This window comes from Onychostruthus taczanowskii, unplaced genomic scaffold (genome assembly GCF_017590055.1).
Source record: "Onychostruthus taczanowskii isolate IOZ18803 unplaced genomic scaffold, ASM1759005v1 scaffold1, whole genome shotgun sequence".
Taxonomy (NCBI): domain Eukaryota; kingdom Metazoa; phylum Chordata; class Aves; order Passeriformes; family Passeridae; genus Onychostruthus; species Onychostruthus taczanowskii.
The window spans coordinates 7535696-7562093 of NW_024496525.1; the positions used below are offsets into that span (position 1 = coordinate 7535696).

The window sequence follows — 26398 nt, forward strand, 5'->3', positions numbered from 1 at the left end:
GTAAGAGCCAGGAAAGCCTTCAGAGTGTTTGGCTGGGATTCAGGATGGGAGATGATGCCATTAATCCCCTCTAAGCCAGGTAACCCTCTGTCTGTCACCACAAGACAAGGGGGGGCCTTAGTAGAAGTGGAGTTATGGTAGAATCAGGCAGGAGTGATCAACAGCCCAGAAAAATGCTCGAAGTTCATATAACCTTTTAAAAGTGTAGAAACAAAATACATATTTAAGTCGTAATAATTACATCTTAATGCAACTTATTAATTTGAACATCCACATAGAATCAACCTGATTCATTTTAGGAGCCTGATACAAATTTTCGCTCTCCCTCCTACCTTTTTTATCTTCTTTTCTTACCTCAAGCCATTTGCTTCACTTTCTTGCTGCATCTTTTCTAGGACATAGATTTATTTCCCACCTTCATGGTAAAACACGTAGCACTTTTTCTGGTGCTCAGAATTAATTAACAATAAAAATCTTTTTATTACAATCTGAGGACAATTTGCTCTCCTTTACTGGCATCCCATCACAGCCCTGACTGTGACTTGAACTGCAATTTAATCCTCATAGAAATTCAAGGCTTTTACAGCTCAGTGCAGCTACCAGGTTAGTGCTTGTAACAGTCCTCTTGGCTGCAAAGGAGAAGCAGTTTGAAATGCTCATCTGGCAAAATGATGAAACTCCAGTCTTCCACTACAGAGGAATTTCATGTGAAAACACAACAATCTGGGAAATAACCTGTGAAAAACATCAAACCCAGTTTCTCACACATCCCATAAAAGGAGCTGGCACCCTGCACAGCAGACTGGGTTTGAATAGAGTGCAATGAGAAATGTTTAGCTTTCCTAAAAATCACAGCAATATATTTATTTTTGAAGCTCTATCACTGAAAATAGATTGGACAATTAATGGAAAAGTTTCCAAAACATTCCAGCCCTGGCACTAAGCATGAGAAACTCCAGGCTGAAGGATGGCCAGAAACAGGAGTCACGGATCGGTCAACTCCAGAGGCACTGCAGTGCTGTTTCAGTGAGCCTGATGCCATAATCTGCCTACTGGGATCCAGGTCCATCTCCAGGTGGAACCTGGAATGTGTAAAAAAGCCAGGAAAGGGGTTGGAGTTCAGAGGCCATCAGATATCCCTGAAATGTCAGGAGCACAGTCCAGGCAGATCAATGTAATATTAAATATTTATAAGTTTCTACCATTTCCATCTGTGTTCTGTTGGAACATCTTTACTTCCAGGAAGGTAGGTGAAGCAGACATCAAGGATGGCTAGAGTATTTATTGAAATGACAGCTGTGGTGGAATTGCAACCATTAAGAATGCTGACCTGCATCAGGCCAGCAAGCAGCTATGTCAATCTGGAAGGCCTCACAGGGCAGCACACAGACAGTGTGACACCACTTCTGGTTAAAGAATAAGGTACACAGTCTGAGCCTTGCAGCATTTCTCTCTATAAACAGCAATCCAGGTATTGGTAAGCTTCCACAAGTATGCTGCTGAATTCTTTTGAAGCTCATGCAGAAATGGAGCTGCTGTCCTTTTCCTGACTTTAGAAAATACTTCTTTAAATATTCACATTTTAGGACAAATATTTTTATCCCCCCCTAAAGGTAAATGCTTTAGATGTGCTGAACAAAATGGCCTCCACCATTTTGGCATAGAAGGGATGGCAATTATGAAGTAAAAAATTTTACTCTCTAAAAAATTACCCCTAATTTTTCCTTGTAATTATCTTCAGTACCTGAATGCATGGTTTGGCAATGAAGAGCTGTCACAGTGAAGCACAGCAGCCAGAAAAACGAGTGAAAAATGGCAGAAAATGCTTAAGCCACTGTGAATGGAAGTGGTACTCTGATTTGAATGAACACTTGCCTGTCTGCAGAGACCCTCAGCACATCCCTGCAGCATTTTCAGATGCAGAGATACATCCTGACATGCATATACAGACATGCATATGTGTTACACACCCTTAGATTTGTTTCAAGTCTAACTCAAGTTTGCAGCAGATACCACTTTCTCTGGTGCTGGCTGAAGACGAGGAAAATATCTCCCACAGGATTTAAGAGCCATTGCAAGCCTAACCATTTCTTTTTGAAGGTCACAGCAAGATCCAAGAAATGTGCCATATCTAGCAAACAAATAACTAATTCCTTTACAAATTTGGCCACTGCGGCATATCTTTCCCCACAGACAGAGGATGAAAAAGGCTCTGTGCAACAATTATAACCATATTGCTTAATGGCATACTGAAGTACACTTAATGGTTATTTTACTGCAGTAAAATCTATACAGACAAAAATAACCATATCAATATGTCCAAGTTTTAAATTCCCATGCACAGGACATGCAGTCTCAGCCTGCCAACAGTTATGCTGCCATGCATACATGTCATACTGGTCTTTCCTGCTTCACTGCCTGGCTTTGTTTCTGCTCCAAGCAGCCAGATCAGCCAGGCAGGCTTTGTCTGAACTCCAGCACAGAGCAAGCTCAGACTCCACCATCACAGCACTTCATGGGCTCTCTTATACACCGTGTTCCTGCCTCAGCTGGGCAGCATCAGCCCCTGCACCTGTGTCTCCAGAGAGGGAGGCAGCTGTTCTCTACTTGGCAGCCCCAGGGGCAGCTGAGTGCAGCAGACACAAGGAAGGAGGCACCAGGTTCTCTTTATCATCATGTACAGGGAGGAGCTCAACAGGACAGATGTGATTCACAGGGACGTTTGGCCCCCAACAAACTTTGAAGGATGAGTTTGCTTTGATACCTTTCCAGCCCTCAGGAACTTCTGCAACCTCCCTTAGCAGGGAGAAACACATGCTCCACATCTTTCCATCTCCCTCTGCCTGCCTTATCCTTCCTCATAGTCTTCATAAAAAAAAGCTTAGAATAATCCAATTGAGAGTGTGATCAACAGTGAAGGAAGAGATGTGTTTTCTGCTTGCTAGCAGAAAACCAGCCTCAGATAGAAAACTTACATATCACAGTTGAAGGCCCTCTGTGATGCAAGGAAGTGGGAAATCAAAGGTCTGAACCAGTAAAGCTGAGAATGTCAAATGGGAATCACAATGAAAAATATCAGTTGGATCTGGAAATTAAAGTCCAGCCTCACAGAGTCCCAGAGGGAGGTGCAAAAAGACACTGCTCACCAGAGGAGTGATTTTGGAGAAAACTAGGAATTCTTCAGTCAGATGTCCTGTAGCTTGCAAGGAAAATCTAGGAGGCTGTTCCTCTCCCAGGCACTCAGTACTGCATTGGCTGCTTCAGAACAAGTCTGCTGTAAAGAGGAAGGAGCCCAGTTACAAAAGCAAATAAATGTTAGTTGTATGGTAAGGAAGAAGAGGGAGAACAGAAAGTGGATTGCTCTTACTGCAAAAAAAAACCAGAATAAAGTGCCTTACAAAAACTTGGTGAATGTGGGGTCCCATGGAAGATGAAAAATAATGACAGACCACCTGATGTCTGGGGTACAACTAGCACCATATACATCTAAATCTGAAGTTGTTTTAAATCATCTGCAACAGAAATGATTTGTGATGACATCAGACTATTAGGTCATCGTCCATTCATCATGAGCTGGGGCTCACCCAAATTTCCATCCATAGTTAGACCACCAGCCACTACAGTATAAATAACAAAACCTGTAATTAATTTCTGGCTCATATGCAGTCCTTTCACTAATAAAACATTGATATCAGTGACCTAGCACTGTCTTCCATGAACTGAACTGAGGCAGACTGTGCATATTCATTTTTTGCCCCCAGACTGAGCAGAAGTCAATAAATGAGCTATAGCCAGTGCATTGAGATTTAGAAGGGTTTAATGGTACTTTTAATTTTACACCTTTGCTGAATTTGTAATTTATCGACCTCAGCCCATGCATCATGCTTTGGATGGAGATTTATTGAAGTCAAGATGTCACAGCTTTGAGCAAGATTCAGAATATAGTTTATGGATGCAAGAGAGGTCAGAAATGATGAAGTGGAGCACAAGAGGCACACCTTAAGGAAAGAATTTTCCTCCTGTCTCTGAAGACTGATCAGCTGTGGCTCCAAAAATTCTGTTCAGCAGCTTGGTCTCCTCAAAATGTCCCAATCTCACTCTATTTCTCCTTCCCAGCCCCTAAATATTCTGTTGCATTTGGGAATAATTTTTTCCAGGCCTGTTTCCAGCTGTGCTGCACTTGAGGTGCAATGCCCTACCACCACCCCACCTGCTGAAGTATGTGCTCAGCTACTGAGGCAGCACCCCTTTCCAAGAACTTGAGGTTTTAGAAATGACAAGAACAGCCTTCCCCATGGGAGCTTCCTGAAGGAGCAGTGATACATTTACTACATTCATTGTATGTGTTTCGGGCCTCCTTGATATGAAATTAACAGGGAACAGGAGCAACAGCTGAAATTTTGAGGTCTGCAATGATGGAAGTCAAGATGTCTATTCCCTGCTACTGCCTCTTACTCCTCTGCTCCTGCTGACCCCTGGTGATGTGACAACCTTCCACTTCAGTTCAGTGACACTCCAGTGCCCAATTCCCTAGCAGGCTCCTTTGTACCAGGCTGCTGTGTCTCAGCAGGAATCCAGGCTGCCAGCAGTGCATAAATGCACATAGCCCGGAGCCTGAGGTGGAGACACACAGATGTAATGCCTTTTATCCTCTTTTGTCAGAAAAATGTAATTTACTTACTACTGCTATTCACTGTTAATAGAGAGAGGAGCTTGTCGGTACAAAAGTAATACTGCTTTAGTATACTGATAGCATTAAACCAGCTTCCTCAGGACGGACCCAGCTGCTGGATTCAAGGTGTTTATAGCATGACATTGCCAGGGGAACGAGCTATAAACACCTAACAGGCCTTTGCACCCCTCTTGACAGCATCAGGTCACATTTCAGTTAGATAAACAAAAAGACCATCCAGAAATACACCTCCAATCAAAATAATAATGCTATGCAAGCAAGGTCTGAATTTCTGGCTATCATGGCAGAGACAGATGCATCCAGAGGATCCTCTCCAGAGGGTCTGTACTGGCTCAGAAAATAGGTCCCTTGGTGCATCTCAGTGAGCATTAACAGGCCATAGCCAGTGAAGACCATTGACATTCAGTATTTCACTGCTGAAGACACAGCCAGGATTTCCTCAAGCCTGAACAAATGGTACCTGTTCATCTGTCTCCTTGCCACTAATGTCCACTCAGAAAATAGGTCCCTTGATGCATCTCAGTGAGCATTAACAGGCCATAGCCAGTGAAGACCATTGACATTCAGTATTTCACTGCTGAAGACACAGCCAGGATTTCCTCAAGCCTGAACAAATGGTACCTGTTCATCTGTCTCCTTGCCACTAATGTCCATCTCCCCAGCTGGCTCATCATCCAGCTACCTTGTAAATGTCTCTTTCACACAGTGCTGCTGTTGATAGGCAGGCAGTTTCAGCAGGGGCCACAAAAGCAGATCTAATGCCTTTTTTGTCTCCTTCACGTCGAATCTGCAGAGCAGTGAGTTTAGCACACAGAGAATGAGTTTCTACTCCTTTGCCACACACTGAAATTGGGAAGTCTGGCTATGGGTTTCTGACAATGTTCCCCAACATCTTTTTATGTCACATCACCACAATTCACTGACAAATACAGGAGGGAGGGTGGAGAAGCCCTTCTCTTCCTTATCAAATCAACACACCTCGAGCACTGAATCTTTGGGATTAAAACATGCAGAATAGCTTGTTACCACCAAATCTGCCTGAACACCATAATTTCATCCACAGACTGTACATTTACTAATACTCTCTGCATCCACCCATCCTTAAAAGAAACAAAGTGTCAGCTAGAGCATAGAATACTTCAAAGTTCGCTCTGCGTGAAGACTTTGAAGTTCTTCCCTGTAAAACGCTCTGTTAACTCACCGACGGTTCCTCTGTGCAGGAGCCTTTCTGAAGCAAACTGAAGCAGTATTGTATCATCAAGGACTTTCTCCTCCCTCATCAAACCCTAAATGCAGATTGGGAATTTGTCTTGGCAGAAACAGTGCAGTCACTTTAGCTGACATTTTTCAGACAGGCAACTCATTGAGAGTCTGCTCACTACTGGGTATTTAGAGAGGGGAAGGTGAAATTAAATCCTGCTGGCCATACAGCTCAGCCCCAGCAAAGCAGGGACTGCCCCATGTCTTGGTGACTTGTTAAAAAAATTCTGCCTAGCTGTCCTCAAACTACCACAGGAACTATCCGTCAGTTTTCACACTGCAAACATGAAGTGTGAAAAACAAACTATCTGTGGAAAACTAAGCTCACACTACTGACTAGTAAGCTCAGTGAAACTGTCTTGAACTAACTAGACTTTGGGTTCAGTCCAGCACAGCAATTCCTACATGTCTATCCTTGCCCTCCTGGATCATATGGGATACTTTTCCTGTAGTGTGCCTAACACACCCCTTGGCTTTTGGAATTCTCTTCAAATTGATTGTATTTTTCAGGCTTTCCCCTTCATCTTTGTTCGGGATGCAAGTGAGAAAATCATGCTGGTTTTACTGGCATGTATTTCCCATCTTTATTCCAGTTCAACTTGTTTCTTTGTACAGCAGTTCCATTTAACTTCATGGGGTGGGGGTGGTTGTGAAATCTCCCCAGCAAACACTCAGGAATTTTATAGAAAAATAAGGCTGGTGAGGTTACTGACTCCATTGTCTCCCCTAAGTGAAGTTCTGAGATTTTAAAAAAATTAGCACATACTTGGGAAGAGGAAGTTCATTTAGGTCTGGAGGTCTGTTTTTGTAATTTTTCTCAAGGAAGCAGCGACTAAATTGCATTTAAAAAAAAATCCTCATTTGGCTTCCGTGTCCTTTTTTGAAGCATTTGACTGGAAGTGCCAAGTGTGGTGTTAACACAGTGTGAGGAGCGAAAGGGAGGGAACACGTGCCAAGGTCACCTCCACAGCAGTAGCCATGGCAAGCTTCACAGCAGTGATATAAAACCTCCCTCTGACACAAGATACCATTCACAGCTACTTTTTAAGAGCTATAAAAATACAGAGCAGGGACATATTAATTAAAGTAGTTCAGAGAGAAGCTCTGCGTGTCTATCTTGGCAGTGGATGACTGAAGGGCACATAGCATGTAGGGGAGCAGGACATCCATACACAGAGTTAGCAAAAATATTTTAGTTTTTATCACCTCTGGGTCTGTCAGTGGGCAGCACAGATGGTTTGCAGCTGGGGAGCCAGTCAGTGTGCTGCTAAGAAAGCAATGTGACCTGTGTTGTGAAGCAGTGCATACTGTAAGGAAGCTTTTCTTCATGACCAGCACAAATCTCCTTTGCTGCCATTTAAGTCCCTAACCTCCTGTCCTAGCTAGACTAGAAAGCACACCACAAAAATTCCCCTCCGCTTCAACACGTTTCTTATTCACCTCTTTGTCCCTCCATTGTTTTCCCTAAAAAAGACAAACTCAGTTCTTCAAGACTTTGCTCATTTCCACACTGATGTTCCCTGCAGAGCACTGGACTCACCTTCCAGAGTGATGAGTTTTCAGCAAAAGAGGCAGTGATGAGAGCAAGAACCCATTCAGGCTTCCCTCTGCTCCTTTCCCTTCCAGGTTAGGGCAATGCAGGCCAAGAAACAATCAAGGTTAGTAGCTGAGTGCCAACCCACTAGCTATGGCTATTTCTCTTCCTTGTCCCCTACTACAGCCCACCATGAGAATAAGCTTTTGCTGTGAACTCACTGACTGGACACAGCTGGCAGTGAAACACATCCAGCAAAATGTTGGTGGCTAGCAGGAAGTCTTTCTGGTTTTAATTGGTGATTACTCCAATTGAGTGAAATACAGATAACCCACCTTTTTTAGCTCTTGTGTTTATCTACTTGTATTTACCTCACCTCCTGCCTTCTTTATCCAAAATTGGAGCAGGCCTTACACTCTCCAATATTTCACTATACACTGGAAACCTTGAAAGCAGCAGAGCATAATTGGCATGGAGCCAATGTGGCCAGAACCTAGTGACATTAAGAGTCCCAATGCCCATCTGCAAGGCAGGGAAAAAAGGGGTATTTGGGTATTCTTGAGGATCTAACATTCACCATCACTACAGTGCACAGAAGATGCACTCAAAGGCAGTTTTCTCCCCCGTAAACACTTTGTCAAGAGACAGGCAGTCTAGTCTAATGTTTTCCAGAGCTCTGTAAGGATTTCTTAAGTTCCAGTTTTACTGCTTGGACCGGCTCTACTTCTAGTGTGGAGAAAATATCTGTAAAATGGAGCTGGTCTTTAAAACATCAGCACAGCGCTTTGAGAAATGCAGCTGAACAACATCTAGTCTTGCTACTCATATATCACAGGACAACCAGAGGGGGACAGGAGATAGCATAAAGCTTTTAAAACATATGGAAAACATTATCTAAATAGCAAAAATATGACATAAAACTATATACACATGCTTACAGCTCATATTTGAACTCTCCACAGCCCTTGCTAGATAAGTAGGGATAATGATTTTTTTATTCATAGCACACTGAAAAGGAGTCCCACTCATATTTTCACACGCCCCAGCAGTCAGACAGTCTCTCTGCTTTTATTTACAGCTAGAAGTCCTGGACAAAGTCATGGCACAGAGGAAAAAGGAAAAGCAACTGGCAGATCTCAGCTAATGCAAAGTACTGCCTGACATTTTTCAAAGAACAATCAATTGCAGAGGACTTGCTGTTAATCACTGTGAAACAGATACATTTCAGATCCCCACAGAGCATGATACAATGTGAAGCAGCTTCTTAGAGCAGCAGGGTTTTTTGTGAAGGGAGTTTGGACAGGCAGTTTTTCTTTTAAGCCTACATTTCTGACAGCTGCCTAGTACCCTTTTCACAGGCTTGTCACATTTGTACCGAGATATATAAATGCCTTCTCCTTTTTTCCTTCTTTTTTTGCACAATCTTTCACTTTTTTTAAGAAAAGAAAGATAGAAGCCGTATTTCCTATCATCTATAGATGAAGCCAAAATTTTTCCTGCCCAAGGAAATGGCTTCTTGTTATCTGAAGACGACATCTCTATTTTACAGTAAAAGCCTCCATCCTATTTTTTTTTCTGTTCTCCTTACTCCCTCCTCTCTCAAAGCTGAACTTATCCAATAGCTTGCAAAGGAAAGTAATAAGAGAAAGATGGTTTTGCTTTGTTTCCTGGCGACCAACACCACTGAGACCCCAGGTAGCATCACACTGGCTAATTCAAGATAGAAGCAAGTTCCATTACAGTTAAGTGGCAAGAGAGGATGCAGCAGTAACCTTGGCAGAGAAAATCCTTGCCAGAGCTGCCTGCTCTTCATGGTAGAATTCACAGTGATAGAGGAATATGTTTTGATTAAGAGAAATTATGTTCCATGTATGTTTATTTGGCTTTTGGGTTTTCTTTTCTCCCTCTATTAAGCTTAACCATGTTGGCTCACTTGCATTACCCTCTTTACCTGTAAAAGCCTTGAACAAAATCCCCTTGATGCAGGGCTAATACAAGAGGGCTCACTGTGGCTCCTTTAATAAGTCCCAGGGAAAGCTGGATCTATCTTCTTTGCATTTAGCTCAAACTGCCTCTGTCTTTCTCCAGAACAATGTACCCCTCAGGGTGAGGAAAAGTCCTTATACCAACAGTATGGCACTAAGTAGAAGAAAGTTCTTTGTAATGGCCCCTACTCCCAAAGAACATCAAAGGGGATAGCAGCCTGTGGGAATGAAGATCTTACAGGTCTGGACAATTGTGGGGGCTCAAAAGAAGGAGATCAAGGAGAGGTGATGAGAATTGACTTTCTGGTTCAGCCTAGAGGTTCCTCTAAACCCGTACAGAACATTGCAGACAGGCAGGTGACTCCTTGTTACAGAGGCTCCCTTTGAATGTGAAAAGATCTAGTTCCTCCAAGACATTCAGGCATGGGGCCAAGGCAGTGAGGTGCTTCTCAAGGCAACCACATTGCCTTCATGGAAAAACTCCCACCAAAACCATGTTACAGACTGTGCTGAGATCAGATACTCCCTAAGGAGCCAGAGCAATAGAAATGCAACAGGAAGAGAGCTTCCCATGCCTGCCATTACTGAACACCAAAGAGAGAATGCAAGCCCACAGGGATATGTTGTCTTCTGTCCTGTCAGTCACAGGTGTGACAGCTGGGACCTTTAGCAACTGTCAAAGGAGGAAAACCAAGGCACTCCAAATGCCAAGACCGTCAGCAGCATAATTAACATGTCATGTATGGTCTGCTCAAAAGAGCAACACCTACTGCACCTCCAACAGACAATGCTGCCCAGCTGGTAAATAATGTCTAAGTGACTGAAAAAATTAAGAAAAAACACAAACTGTAGAGTTTAGAAAGACAGAAATCAGTTTGTAGCCCATGGAGGAAGGGGCTTCAAGGGCATTGCTTCTCCCACTCCTGAGGCATGTCTCCGGAAATTCGTACCCAGTTGTATTCTTAAAGAACATCTGTTTCACATGGGCAGAACATATGAAACAAAAAGGATGGAAGTAAGTTCTGCAGGGAATTCAAAAGCCAATACAGGTTTGGGGATCTCAGCAGATGTGGTGTGCTCCCCACTAACCTGCAAGAACCAGTTTGAGGCAGGCGGCACCAAGCACCAGGTAAAAGGGAAAATTTCTCTCCCCCATCTCTGGCAGCATACTTTGGACAATCTTACCAATGTGAAGTGACAAGCAACAGAAAGAAAAACCCCATGTTGTGAAAGCCAGCCCATACAGAGAGCATTGCCAATTCTCCCCCTGCACAGATAAAATGGATGAGTGTGGTTAAGTGTAGGACTGTCCCAGTTAAGATAAAATACTTGGACAACCTAGATGAATGCTCAGGCTGAGGAAAATCTAAGATTTCATTTGAAAAAATGTAGATCTGTAGCCATGACTGACCAAAATGACCAGGCCAAGGACAGCACCTGAATCCACTGTTCAAACATACCTGAGCAAGCTCACTATCCCATTGCTTAGAAGTACAGGATTGGTGCCAGCATGGGCTCTTCCACAGCTGATCTCTGACACACAAATCAGGGAAGGCACTGGAAAGGGAAACTCGGAGGGTGAGGTCCAGGTGTTACTGTAGGGAACAATGGACCTGTAAGGACTGGGTAAGACACAAGGAAAGAAGAGAAAAAGCAAGCATGCAAGAAAGGAACAAGAGAACTTCAAAAGTGGTAAGTCTGGTAAAAGAGTAAATTTTTATGGAATGTAACAATTAGCAACGGAGACATACAAAGAAGTTTTATCTATAGACTAGTAGAAAATTTAAAATTATAATAAAATAAAGCCAATCTATTTCTGCATAATAAATATATTGCTTCCCCTCTTCTTTCAGATTGAATTAAAATTATGCAGGTTAAGGATATCTTACAAACAACAAAGAATCTTAGTTTAGAAAATATTTGTGAAGGAAGTTCTCCTTGCTAGTTTCTATTTCTGAACAAGTGACTTGGAAAAAATCCTCTTCAATGATACCACTGGCTCCACAAAAATAGAGGATGTGCAGTCCAGTTCTTGTCTCCACATTACTTTCTTGTCTCACAAACAGAAAAGACCTGACCCTGTGATCAGCCAATCGGTTCCATTTAAGAGTTTGATCAGGAGTTCCTATATCAGAACAAAGGGAGAAAAAACAAAGCAGAACAAAGAGGTGAAATGGACACCTTGTACTCCTGATGACAGAAAAGGAGTTTCTGAGTCATGCAGAGAGCTCTCAACACCTCGATCAGATGGAGACAGGATATAGCACTATCTGAACACATGCTCAAAATGCTTTGGAGAGAAAAAGTTATATCCAAACTGCTGCTGTAGGCAGGAAGGTCATGCTGGGATTATAATCAGCTGTGTGAATGAGCACAGAGACATATCACATTTGGCTAGATGATTTTTTCGTTAAGACTTGCCAGTGGTACAGGGAAAAAAAATTGCCCTTATAATGAAAATTATCTCATTTGCAGCTCTGTGATAAATAGTATTTATCATGAATCTTTGATTCCTCATGCTGCTATTGCAGCTCCTCTGGGATGGCATTAATGTACCATTTCTCTCCATGGCTCCTACTTATCTCAAACAGTCTCTGCTACAATCAGGGTTTTTACCCCTGGCCTGTGAAATTTCTTGAATTATCTGATAAGGGCCAGTTTCAGCCACAATCACAGCAGGTCCAGGATTCTGCCCAAATGTTATAAAAAAAATGTGGGTCAACTGCACTATACACAGCAGTGTGAAGATAAGGGTTTTACTGAAACTTCTTTACAGAGTCGCATAAAAGTTGAGCATAGCTTCATCATTCAGTAGAAGCACGCTCATCTCATGCAATCAAAATCATCAAAAGGGATTGTACAGAAAGGAGTGTGTATTTTTAAAAAGTTATCTTTAACTAAGGTCTAGCACCAGACAAAAAACGTGAATATTTAAGTAAGTTAGACAGCAGCACATTTTAAAAAACAACAATAATTAGCACACACTAGCTTATATTTTCAAAGCATTTTACAAAAACTTGAATTAATTAAGCCTCACAACATCCTTGTGAGATAGTTAAGTATTATTAGTCCCATTCTAGAGACAGAGAAACAGGTATGAAGAGAGTATAACCTGCTCACCACCACACATGTCAAATCCAAGTACAGAAGATCAGATTTTCCATTTTTTGCCATGTGTGGTCAGATCACTTAAAAGCTTCTCAAATTTAAATTGTTTCCTCTCATCCTTTTTAAGACCTGTCCTTATTTCAGTCTGATTTGAAAAGGTACTCACCAAGTGCTATTTAAAGAATCACTGAATGGTTTGGGTTGGAAGGGCCTCTAAAGAACATGCAGTTCCAACATCCCTGCCATGGACTGGGACACCTTCCACTAGACCAGGCTGTTCATAGCTCCATCCAACCTGGCTTTGAACACTTGCAGGGATGAGGCATACACAGCTTCTCTGGCAAGCTGTTCCAGTGCCTCACCCCCCTCACAGTAAAGAAGTTCTTCCCAATACCTAATTTAAATCCCAATACCTAGCCTCTTCCAGTTTAAAGCCATTAACCCTTGTTCTATCACTACATACTCTTGTAAAAAGTCATAAGAGAGGCGCTCCAGCCGTCTGATAATCTTTGTAGTCCTCCTCTGGACTTGCTCTATTATGTTGGGGGCCACAGAGCTGGACATAGTACTCTAGGTGGTCTCACAAGAGCAGAATAGAGGGGAAGAATCACCTCCCTTGACCTGCTGGTCGTGCCTCTTTTGATGCAGCCCATGATGCAGTTGGCTTTCTAGAAAAGTAATCAACGCATTCCAGGAACCTTCTGAATTGCTTACGCCCTGCTGTGCTGCCTCTCCAACAGGTATGAGCTGGCTCAAGTACCCCATGAAGACTAGGCCTTGTGAACACAAGGTTGCTCGAATCTATAGAGGGCTTCATCCACTCAGTCTTCCTGGCTGGGTTACCTGTAGCAGATCCCCTCTGTCACCTGTCCCTGCCCTCCCTTTAATCCTGACCCATAAGCTCTTGATGGACTCCTCCTCCATCCCTAGGCTGAGCTCCATGCGCTCCAGATGGAGCTCCGTGCACTCCAACCAATCATTGACACAGAAGGTGACACCTCCTCCTTGCCTGCAGTGCCTGTTCTTCCCAAAGGGCCTGCATCCTTCCATTCCAACACTCCAGTCACAGGAGTTATGCCACTCCATATCTGTAACAGCTCTGCACACGTGAGCACACTTGCAACAAACAAGCAGAATTAGGAAAAACATTTTTTATAAACTCTGTGTTAATGGAAGCTGTTTAACCACAGACTTGACATGGGTATTTCCATACTGCCAGTGTCACTTCTCATCAGGCACCTGCCACCAGGAAACTTGCTGAGGCCTATCTGCAATGCTGGGACAGCTCAGAATCTTCAAAAAAATAAGGTTTCTTTGCTTCTTCCAAATAAGGAATCTCTCTCTGTGGCAAGGGGTCTTCTTTAGAAAGAACTCTTATGAATACAACTGCACTGAAAACAAAGAAAGATTTTTATCAAGAAGACCCTCACTGAGACCTTCAAGATCATCATGTCCAACACAGCCCTAACACCTCAACTACACCATGGCACTGAGTGCCACATCCATCTTTTTTTAAACATATCCAGGGATGGTGACTCCACCACCACCCCAGGCAAACTATTCCAATACTTTATCACCATTTCTGTAAAAAACTTTTTCCCAATATCCAACCTACATTTCCCTTGGCACAGCTTAGGACTGTGACCTCTTGTTCTGTTGGTTGCTGCCTGGAGAAAGAGACCAACCCCCACCAGACTACAACCACCTTTCAGGGAGTTGCAGAGAAGTTGTAAGGTCACCTCTGAGACTCCTTTTCTCCAGGCTAAACACCCCCAGCTCCCTCAGTGGTTCCTCACAGGGCTTGTGTCCCCAGCCCCTCACCAGCCTCGTTGCCTCCTCTGGATGTGCTCCAGCGTCTCAAGGTTCTTCCCAAACTGAGGGGCCAGAATTGGACACAGCACTCAAGGTGCAGCCTCACCAGTGCTGAGTACATGGGAAGAATGACCTCCCTGCTACTGCTGGCCTAAAGGTAAAGCCAAGGGCACAAATTTATGTCAGAAAAATCTAAAAACTTTTATCTATTGTGCTTTTGTTGCCTTTCTCTGAACTCACTTTATTGTAAGAGATGGTCTGGAGGCATCAGACATCCTGGGAGCAAGAAAACAATTCTTCATAGTCACTCTGACAAGACCAGCTCCCTTATCATAAATCACTCTTGCCCTGAACTAGTAAGTGACAGACTAGGATTAAACTTCCAAACTACCTGAAAGTTCAAGTCAATGGATTTAATTCTATAAACTGCCAAATTAAACTTTAACTAGCAAATCTGGCAGATCTACTGCTGCCTTTTTACAAACCCAGGCCCCAGGTGTTAGTGGAGACATAGAAATAAAAACAGTCTTTCCATCTTCAGTTACACATGTCCATCAGACACTATCCAGAGTCCAGGAAGTTAGTTTCATGACAGCTTGATCTGAAGATCCTCCCCATATTTTTGGATCAACTTCACATGGTTATGGTCCACTGACCATTGCTCTGGGAGGTGTTTGGGCTTCATGCTGTCCAAGAAATGCTGCCTCCAGCGTCTTTCCAGCTGCATGAGAGAGCGCAGGCCTCCTTGAGCACAACACTGCACCACCTTCAGTCCATGTGGCACGTAGCTCTCATTGCAGATCCTGCCAGGACACAAGCACAATTTATTTTCACACAAGCCCGCTATCAGACTCCAGATCTGTCTCCAGTGAACAGCAAGACACTGAAGATACTTTCAGCTGCAGAGTTTAATTACAGACAAAGGGTAAGCTAACCAAGAGGGAGAGTTTTAAGCTTTGCTTCAGTGCCAGACTGTTTTCTGGAACATACTTATGCTGTAGAGCTGGTTTCTCTGAACGGAGAAAGTGTTCTTCTTTACAGCAACACTGAACAAAGCTCTTAAGGTCCATTACAAGCTCCTCAAGAAACTGCAAATTTCTCAAGGTAAGAATTATATGACCCTTCAGACTGCTGAGCCTGTCACTGAATTCCCTGCCTGGATGGGTTCTGTGTTACAACATCTGCACTTTGCAAACAACAGCGAGCATAACAAGGAGAAGATACTCATTTCAAGCAGAGATGAGACACTTATTAAGAAAAGATATTTGGGGAGACTTTGAGAAAGTGAAGAAGACGACTTCCAATATGACTATCCTTCAGACTCTTTTCCTGACCTGTCCTTCAGAAGTATAAAAATGTTGGAGGGGAAGATGGACAGCAAGAACAGAAGACTGGTGAGGAGGAAGAGAAAGAGGAAAAGAAACAAAAGCTGCAGTTCAGAGAGCAGTGGTGGGTTGAGGGGAGATGGGTATAAACAAAAACAAAACCAGTAAGAAATACAATATAAACAACCAAAAACCTTACATCCAACCTACGTGGGCTTGCTATACCTGGTTTCCAGACCAGCTGCTGCCTGGAGCATCTCTGGAGTGACTGTGTCTGTGTTATAGAAGTCCTTGATGCCTTGCAGCAGCTCTGCCCTGCGGGGGTCGGGCAGGCTGTCTGCATTCAGCAGGGCGCGCGCCCCCGAGCGCACTTGCCTGCGCAGAGGGTCCTCCAGGAGACGCACACCTTCCTCGGAGCCGATCGGAGCCCCAAACTCCTGGGCCAGCTGCTGCTTGAGGTGGTTGTCATAGTAATTGGAGATGGCATGGCAGGATGTGCAGAGTAGGAGCACATCATGTGAGTTGTGGTCCTTCATCTGGATGGGGAAGTGTCTTCTGTATTCATGAGGAACAACATTCTTCCTAGAGAAGACAAAACACACAGCTCACTGCATTTGTCTGGAGCTGCTGCTCCCCACTTCCTCCTCTTCCTGCCCCAGAAAGGGTCAGCTAAAACTAAAAGTCCAGGTGAGCAAAGATTACCAGGACAACACATAGTACAGAAAGTGATTATTTTTATTCTTTTCACTTGTAGTTCTCTCGCCAGATTTTCTGCATTTCTCTATTTTCCTTTACAAAAATTCACCACTTTCAATTAAAGATTCATACTGTAAAGAAAAAAAAAAATCAAGTAATGCGCTATGAGAAGTATACTTCTCAACTAATCAAAAAGAAAAAGAGAAAAATCTTGTTCTTTATGACCTCATGAGCTTTAGGCTCAACTAAACCTTTCAAAAATAAAGGATTAAGTAGTGGAAGGAACAGTACAGCTCTTTTTGGAAGGGTATGCCACCCACCCAGTGTGTGTCAGCACACTGCTGCCCCTGCCACTCAAACTGCAGCACATACATGTTCCATATGCTTTGGTCTCTCCTAGGATCAATATCTCCTGCCTCTGTAAGAGGAAAGGTTGGTCTCTTCAGTGCCTCACGCAGCCAAACAACTGCAGAGCACTCAAACAGTGTCCTATCCAGGACATGAACAAGCACAATGTTTCAGGTCACTAACCAAGCTTCTGGATGCTAAGCTTGATGCAGACCTCAGCCCTGTTTTAGAAGACGCATTTTTCTCCTACCCACTAAACAACTCACCGGATATAGGATTCTCGCTTGCCACATACAACACAGAGGTTTTCTTTGACTGTCAGATAATAATCAACCTGAGACTCGGGACGTCCTGAAGGCTCAAAACGCAGCTTCACAACAAAAGGGTCTGTGCTAACTAGCTCTAAAAGGATAAAGGCAAAGAGAAAATATTACAGACAAATTGTATTGGAGAGCGAAAATAACAATGCTACAATGTAAGAATCATCCTAGTGAATTCCCAACAGTACTTCCAATAAGAAAGGATACCAAAAAAATCATGCTCCGTTAGGAACAGGAGAGAGAGAGAGGAGCATTTCAAATACCAACAGGAAAACTGGTATGCCTACCTCCAATCCCCTTGTCCAAATACCACTGAGCCTTCTTGCGATCACAAGTGCACAGGGGCTGTCCATCTGGTGCATGCAGGAAGCAGTTGTCATACAGTGGAGATTTTCTATGAAACAAGGCCAGTATTACAGCAGCTACAATAGCATGCAAAAAAGCCCAGAGCTTTCCATAGCCCTGTGTGCCACACTGCAGTTCAGGCAGCTTCCTCCGAATCACAGGAGTACCCCTAGACACAAACTTGAGGCTGCTGAGTCTCCACAGTCTGCTGCTTAGGGTAACAACATATCTGAAAATTTATCCAGGGTTCACCAACTGACTCTAAGGAATCTTTGCTCTCCTGCTGTCAACAGAATTGTAACTCTTGAATCCCAATTTTGAAGAGATGCCATCACTGAAGACAGCATTTAAAAAAAAAATGAAATAGAAAACAAAAGAGAATTGAAGTCACAAAGGATGATGAGCTAAGAGTAAGCTCAAAGAGAGCATGAACTTACAGCAAGGTAGTTTCAAGAATTAGCTGCCTAAGCCTGGATTTTAATGATTTTTATGAAAGCTTTTCTAAAATTTAGTGTGAATAGCAATTACTTTATTCACCCAAGAGAAATGGTCCAAAACCACTCCTCCACTGGGAACTTGAACACATGAGTTCAGCACTGGGAACTTGAACAGATGAGTTCAGGAGAACAACAAAGCTGAGCTGACACCCTCAAACACAGGTCCCAACGTTTGGCAGTGACAAGAAGTCCTGTGTGAGCAGTCTCTGGCAGTTTTTGGCAGTGTGTGGAAGGGCTCTGTTTTGCAGAAAACATTTCTTTACTCTGCCAACCTCCTTCAAACAAAATTGAAGCATGGAGCAGGCTGGGCTCAGAGAGGACGTGGGAGGAGCTGGCCAGACATGGCACAATACACTGCAGGAAAGTTTCCTTTCCTCTCTGCAGTGAGATTGTACAAATTAGTTCTCAGCAGAGCTCTACCAGCTAAAAAGGTTGATTCATAGGCTATCTCCTTCCACTGAGCATCCACAGTTCAACTCAGCTACCATGATAATTTCAGTACTTCCCAACTCTAAATGAATAAACATTAAAACTAAACAGACTTAAACAGAAAGGAAAAGTGAAAAAGAACTTTTGAAACCACATCCAGTGTTACCACAGACCAGAGCCACACTGCAGGAAATACTGTAAAAAGCAGTGAGTCTACAGACCTGTCATGAAGTCAAGCACAGTTAAAAACAAAAAATAAATAAACAATTATGGGGAGATCTTATTTTATCTTGGAATGTAATTTTGTTTAAATTTTAACACCCATGAGATGCAGTCCTCCTGTTTTGTATTATACAGCCTCCAAAAAAAATTAAAGAGAAATATGAGGGACGTGCTCTGTAAAATATAATACTGTTAATCACTGCTAATGAACTCAATACTATTGACTACACTAAAATTTCTCCATTGCCAATCCAATAAACCTAAAAAGAAGAAAACAAATATAAACATTTATTTCTTTCCCAATTATATTTACATGTAATTTTAGTTATGTCCAATGACAAATTTTATTAGATTTTATCCTAACAAAAGCGAACATACAGATATCCCACACCTTCCATTGCACTGAGCCTAAAGCAACTTTTCAAACTTGTATTCCATTTAAAAACAACTGAACTCAGAAACAACTCAACTGAACAACAGAAAAGTGTAGAAATTAAGATACTGACAAACAAAAGCTAGCAAAAGCTCATAAGAATTTAGGATTCACTCCAAAAAATCGCCTGCAAGGATGGTAATCCTGAATCCAGCAATAGCTGCCTCTGCAAGGCTAAAGCAGCACTATTCTTTCCTCTCACCCCCTGGCCAACAAAGAAGGGCACTGCTTTGCTGCTACCACAGGCTGTTCCTTCCTGTGCCCTCTGGCACCTCACATAACATGTCTTACCCCTGCTAATCTCAGCTTTCAGCCTTGCCATCTCTGTGGCCATGGTGACATGGGACAGCAAAGGAAAAACAACAGTCCATGAGGCAGATCCTGATGAAAGGACAAGCTCTGTGCAGTTGCCCCTTTTCCTTGGAGAAGACAGGGCACAGCTGTTTGAGCAGCAGAATCACAGAATCATAGAACATGCCAAGTTGGAAGGGACCCTTCCAGGACCATTGAGTCCAACTCTTAGCCCTGCTCAGGACACCCTGGACACCCAAAAATTACACCTGGAAAGCCAACTGCCTCCTGCTAGGACTCTGCTCTCTGGCTAATGCTTCCACAGGGGAAGGAAGGGTAAAACTTAAAAGACAACACCTCAACTTGCTCATGATCTAAGCAGAGATCTAAGTGCTGCCCCTGCTTTCAATACTGCCTAGAGGAAAATGAGAAAACAGAAATAGGATCTGACCCCCATGACTGTTAGGTCCTGTGTTCCCTTTCTGAGCTCATATGAGCTACTTTGTTTAATGACTAGAGCATGAGGCAACACTCAGGGCTTTCCACATGAAATGCAAAGAGTAAGATGTGCTCATATACTCACCTTGCAGAATATCCCACACCCAGAGGCTTTCGCTTCTGCCTCCGTGGATCTCTCATCTGCTGATTGCCAGAGGGCTGGCCATTCACCCAAGATTTCCGATTCTTTGTTTTCTGAGGGGAACGCCCCTCTCCACTCTTCTCCTCTCCTATGCTGCCACTCTTTCTTCCTCTAAATGGGATATCCACCAAGCCCTGGCATTTACCCCGTGCTTTCTCCCAAGCAGTGACAGAGTTTTCACCTTCAGATGTAGCAGGGAGGCTGGTAAATCCCAGCAAATGGAAGAACAGAGCCACTGAGACCTGGGCATCCCTAGCAGCATAGAGAACCTGCAGAAAAGCACAGAAATTAAGATACTGACAAACAGCAAATACTCCCAACATCATCAGTCTTTAGCACATGGTACAGTAAAACCAGAAGCTGGATTCATTTCCTTTTGAAGTTCACATGAAGTTTTGCCAGTTGAGTGGCACTTTGATAACAACACCACATTCCACTACCTTGGTGTAGTGCCCCCAGGAACTGCAAGGGACTGAAAATATATTTAGGTTAGACATCCTCATATCCCACCAATCCCTCCCTCATAAAAAGTTCCCTTTTGGCCACTGGCTAAGAGTTTTCAGCATGGGGTTTTTTTGTCCTGTCACTCCCTCTGCTGGTCATTGCTTCTGCAGGCATGTGCAGTGTGACTAAAGAAACTCAGCGCTCTAAAGAAGGTGAACAAGATTTCTAGTGTCTCTCTAATATTGCACTGACTACTACAGACTGAAGAAAATAATAAAAAGGCGATGTTTTGGAAACACTTTTTCAAGGGATCTTGCCTCATAGATCTTTCAGGACTAAAACAAAACAAGGGTAAAGAATCCAAGGAGAATAGCAGAAAATTATCTTCAAGGAAAAGGAGGGAGATTAAATTAACTTTAACTTTTAACTGAAATTAACTTTAGGCCCTGTCACACATAAGATTTTGAGGTATAATCTGAAAAGGCTCAGATCTCCCTATAGTAAAGCCTCTTTGCAATGAAGAAGGTTCACTTTTCCTCCCAAAACAGTAAGTTGAAGTGGAGAACACACCTGATCTTGTGTCAGTTCTTCTGCTTCCCAGTTGCTGCAACGCACATGAGGAGATTTGTCAAGCGGGAAGTTCAGGACTTTTTCAGCTAAAGACTTAAGGCTAAGGCAGTTGTGAAGTAGATCCTTCCTTCAATTCAACAAAGTGAAACAAATATATTAAAAATGAAACTACACACTCATGCAAATTCAGATGGCCTCATACAGCCTGAACCTGCGAGAACACAATGCAAGACTCTAACAGCACACAGCTGTTTGCCTGTCAGCTTTACAGGCCCTCTCCTCCCCTATACTAAAATGTCCCTTCTAGATTTAGTAATTATCTCGTGTCTGCAATATGCAAAGCAGGCGAGGCTGGGAGTTAGTAACATTTAAGGCTGAAGTGTTTGGCTCTGAACTACTCCCTTCTGAACTAAAGAGGTCCATCATACAGTGATGGACTACTTGTCCGAGGGATTCAGGAGAAGCCCAAGAACCAGGAATGACTCAGAAGAATCCTGGCCACTAGAGACAAGAAGTCCATCCTCAGTGCTAAAAAGGCACTAATAGGTCAGCAAATGCACAGCCCAGATCCCTAACACCACACCCAGGCACACATATAATTGTACATGAGAATATTTGCAAGTAAAACATCTTGTTTCAGGAAGAGTGAAAGATAAGAAAATGGCATCACAAGTGTAACTATTCCATAGAAGAATTGTTATTAAAAGAGAAAACTGGAACTGGTTTATTTAGTAATTTTTCAAGAAATCTTGAAATTCAACAGTTCCACTTGCATGTCCTGTGCACACTTAACTCACACTTCTTGGCAGTGTATTCAAACACCTGCTGACACAGTGTTCATTCTTACTGCATTACATCACTGTGCCTGGACTTCTTAAAAGCTGAAGCATGGTACACAGAGAAGTCCACAAAGGTATCAGTCTGTGAGAGAAGACTAACGGACACAATTAGCAAACGAAATCCTCATTAAGATTTCATTTCCATTAAGATCACAGAATAGAAGCATGACATGCTCCCGGGCTGCAGCTATCAATGCCCATTTTCTAAAGCCACCCTAAGAATTCCAGACATACCAGCGTGATAGCATTCAGCTTATGCAAATCACCTAAGATATATTTCCAACTCAAATGATGCCTCAAAAGGACCTACCGCTGTCTCATGGCTAAATACCGAAGATCCATGCTCCCTTTGACTGGAAGACCATAATCATGAAGCAATTTGCAAGCATCTTCCCAGCATCCTACACCAACTTTGAACACAGCACTATCTGCCATGATGTCCACCAGGGTCTTTGGAAGAGTCTGGCCACTGGCAACAAGCCTGGGCAACCGAACAAGAATGCAGAGGCCACTGGAAGAAGCCATCTGTAACAGGGACACAGGATTTGCTTTTCCCTCCATAGATACCTGTAATGAAGTAAAAAATGAGAGTCCAGGTTACTGTATTATTAGTAATACCGGACCTGAAGCAAATTGCAAAAAAGGCCACTGAAAGCAAGGAATACTTATCAGTTTACACGGTCAAGTATTGTTACAAGTCTCTAAAAATTCACGGCAAATTACGTGGTCTTTTTCACAGTATTACTGTGCCCAAGCGACTTCTTGCCCCATTCCCACATGACAATCTTTCCCCTTTTCACCCTTCCCCTTCATAGCTGAGCTGGTGGAAGAAATCAGAACATTTTTGAATCCACATCAACACAAAGCCAGCCACTATATAAATGTGTATGGCAAATATATTGTTTAGCTGTGGCTTATACTGTGGGGTGAATAAATTTCCAGTCAAAACAATGGCAAAGCCAGGCTTTATAAATTACTTTAAGACTGTTTGAGATATCACACATGCAAATGTACAAGCAGAAGAGGAACACTTTGTTTTCTCATTTTCCCAGTGAATTTTATCTATGTATTAGTATTATCCTCCTTTTTGGACTTAACATTCTTAAGATATTGTTTCTTAAATGTAGCTGGACTTAAAATAGTGTAAGCCCAAGCTACTTCTAGTAAATCACCTTTAAAGAGATATTACACGAAACACATAGTGTTATATTTAGCCATACAACTGTTACTATATTTAGTAAAGTCGATTTATCACAGAAACTCAGTAAGCAAATACATCTAGTGAATTAAAAACCTAGCATATTTAAACGTAAGAGGAATCAAAATTAGCATCTGCTTCACTGCCATCATGACAATCACAGTTTCAATAGTCAACCCCTGGTATCTGTTTAAGCAACAAATTGCTCCACCCTCAATGATTTCCCCATGCAATTTGCAATCTAAAGGAAGGAGAGGCGCTTCTTGATCACTCACCCACTCACAATCAATTCCAAGAACCGGCCACTTCTCCAGCTCCTTCTTCAGCAATGGTTCAACATGATCCCACTCCTCCTGCTCTGAAACTATCACTATGTTTGCACCAAGGGTCCTCTCTATCCAGAAGAAGGTGGGAGATCCGAAGAAGGAAAGCACCTTCTTATCCTCTGCCTTAACGAGTTTCTCATCTCCTGACTTTACTGCTGCTTCCTCTTGCTGACTACGACAGCGTGTTTTTCCTTTCCGATGCTGGGTCGCTTTCCACAAAACCAGGCCCCCCAATGCAACACCCAGCAGGGTCGCCAAAGTAATCGTCACAGCTGTTTGCTTGGCCATTTTTTGTTGCCCTTTCTCCCCCTTCACCTCATCCTCTCAAAACGGCACTGTGGGATTTCATCATGGCCTGTGGAGAAAAATAAGAGGAAGAAATTAAAGACAACTTAATAAAATGTGTTTAGAGATATTAAATACATGCTATGCTATCATAACAAGGTTCTAGCCATAACTTGTAATCCTGACAGAAAAAAGGTCCGGGTCCCACTTTGATAGACTGGGGGCCTGGGTACAGACAGCTGCAGTGATGGATTGGGCAGGAAGAGGAGACTGAATGCTGCTGTTGATCACACCACTGAAAACCTTAAAGGAAAGCCATCCAGTTAAACTGGTGCAACTCGGTGCTTCCAAAAACCCTGCGATTCCAAAAAGAAACTAGTCACAGTTATTATCAACACCTTTTAGTTCGGTTTGTAACTAGATCAACCTAAACAAGGCTAAAATGAAATTGCTGCAGAATAAGCATGTCTGTTCACGCATTAGTAAACAACAGGCATTTATTTGTCCATTACATTCACATCCATACTAGGGTCAAATGGCCCTTCAGGCACTGGAAAGCCCTAGAACAGCAGCATCTTATTTTTAACACAGCTGTCCCTCTCTCATACAGAAGCTGAGTACCTCTTCAATAAACTGAAATCAATCCTGCTCCTCCATCCCAACCCACCGCGTTGTTTCTAAAGGGCTGTCCTTGCGCACACTTCCCCACCAGGAAAAGTTCGGGTGTGGATGTTACTCCAGCATGGATGCTGCACAGCCGCTCCCAACACCCCGAGCACAGCCGGGGCACCTGCCTGAGCACCCCCGAAGCAACAGGTCCTTCGCTGCCACCCCGTAAACTGAGCGCGAACGGGCCCGCCGGCAGCGACGGCCTCTCCCTAGGTCCAACAGCCACCACCTCTCTGGGAACCGGGGTGCCTGTGATCCCTGTGGGATCCCCCGCCGGGGCAGCATAAGCCCCGGTAAGGCACGCCGGCCCGGCTCAGCCCCGGCGGCAGCGGCGCGCCAAGGCCCGGGGGCGGGCCCGGGATGGATCCCAGCCGAGCGCTCCTCCGGGCCGCTGCCAGGCCCGCCGGGATGGGGGCAGGCGGGGGCGTCCGCGGCTCCGCTGGGCAGCAGGGGGAACGCGCTGCCCGCTTTCGGTTCGGTCGCGATTGTCTACCCTGGGAAGAGGCCCGAACGCCGGGAGCGAGCACGCGGGAGGCTGCGGGAGCACCGGCCCGCGCACCGGCCCGCCTGCAGCCCAGCCGCGGCCTCGTCGGGATGCGCGCAGCAGCCTCTCCCCCGCGCCCGGCCCCGCCGCCCGCCCGCGGCCCCGCCGGGCGCCCACCGATCCGCCCGCTGCCTGCGTCCCGCGGAACGGCTGCGTCCGGCTGCAGGAACGCCCCGCGGGGCAGTCGCCACACACACCGGGAGTCTTAGAGTGGCGGACGCTTCCTCTGTGCCGGCGGTGCGAGTGGGCGATGGGCGCCGCCATGTTGTACGGCAGCTAGTGGCGGGGCGGCTGTGTCGCTGGGCGAGCTCCAACGTGCCTTCAGCCGGGGCAAAATGCTGCCAAGAATACTGATGAGCTAGCTCTTTTTAAAGGAGATTTTTGGAGTGAAAAGTGCGGTTTGTTGTCTGCGACTAGGGAGGGCTTGAGGAGCGAGCCGCAGCGGGCGTGAAGTCACCCACACGCGGAGTACCGGGAGCCCCTAGGGCAGGAGAGACCAGACAGAATGGGAAGTAAAGAACAAAGGCAGCCGGGAAAATAAACAGCAAATCGCAGCCACCTACAAAGTGGCAAACTGGAAGAAAACAAAGAGGGAACTCATCAAGTGGAGAGTGTTAAGAAATTAACAGAGGAACATGTCTATCATAACAAGAGATTGCTCCCCCTGTGTGTGGGGAGAAATACGAACGTTAGAAGAGTGTGACACCACAAAACCTGGACAGTGAGTATGCAGGCAGCTGCTGTATCCAGAGCATCATCAAGGTGTGAGGTCATCAGTGTTAAAAATCAAACGCATTTCCAGCCCAAACTCTATTGCAAATGAGAGGATCTGAGCACTGAATTTCTTCAAATTCCTTTGTAATTCCCAGTATCTCCAAGATTTTGTGCTGTTAGCTTTCCACCTAGCTGCATCTATTTGAAGTAGAGACTCAACCCCCAGAAAATACTGTGTTAAATCAATTTAACAATTTGACAGTATCAAATTTTGTTTTGTTTTCTCTTTGCCACTTGTAGTCATCAGGGTAGGAGGATCTCCCTAGCAGAGATGTGGTATTTAGCAGACACATTGTCCAAAGAGTCTAACAAAGAGGCTAATGGATGGCACTGGCAAAAATCTTCTATAGAAGCAGTATTTTTTTCGGTCTGTAACTCATCTTTATTGTCCCCCTTCTTTTTTTCTTAACTCATGAATGAGGTACAGACATCTTGATAGCTCACAAAGAAAATAGGTGATTTCTAGAACAGTTTTTTTGAGCAAATAAGGCCCTCTCCTTATCAGAAATAAGATGACAAGGTTATTAATGGTTAAGCAGCTACTTGTTCTAATGACCTGATCTATGCCAGCATGGTGAGGCCATATCAGGGGTCACCGGTGCTGGGGTAGGATCAGAGTTGTTTTCCATTGACTTGCATATGTATTTTGAATGTACAAATGCTTTATACCTTATAGTTACAGCTTCTGTATCATAAGTGTTTCTGCAAGGCCTCTCAGTCTTGCTGTACAGTGATGAGACTTTTATCCATTTTTATATTAATTCACTGAGTTACGAAGCATTGCAATCTCACTGCAGTAACTCACACCTTG

The 26398-nt window shown here is 43.9% G+C and overlaps 1 protein-coding gene across 22 annotated transcripts in view; it reads right to left on the reverse strand.

The window, feature by feature from the left end:
* Nucleotides 1-3140: 3140 nt before the first annotated feature.
* The window catches only part of EXD2 (exonuclease 3'-5' domain containing 2), a 31638-nt gene continuing 8380 nt past the window's right edge, over nt 3141-26398 (reverse strand). For 15 of the 22 annotated variants that reach the window (XM_041395998.1, XM_041396015.1, XM_041395979.1 and 12 more), the window contains 10 exons: nt 23265-23670; nt 22102-22358; nt 20953-21079; nt 19882-20207; nt 17369-17475; nt 17028-17163; nt 15943-16299; nt 15049-15195; nt 10933-11067; nt 3163-3274 (listed from right to left, as the gene is read on the reverse strand). In XM_041395998.1, the coding sequence (XP_041251932.1) occupies nt 3241-3274; nt 10933-11067; nt 15049-15195; nt 15943-16299; nt 17028-17163; nt 17369-17475; nt 19882-20207; nt 20953-21079; nt 22102-22358; nt 23265-23603 (1965 nt within the window). In that variant the 5' untranslated portion in view covers nt 23604-23670 and the 3' untranslated portion in view covers nt 3163-3240. The other 7 variants (XM_041396104.1, XM_041396086.1, XM_041396096.1 and 4 more) reach the window with 7 other exon arrangements.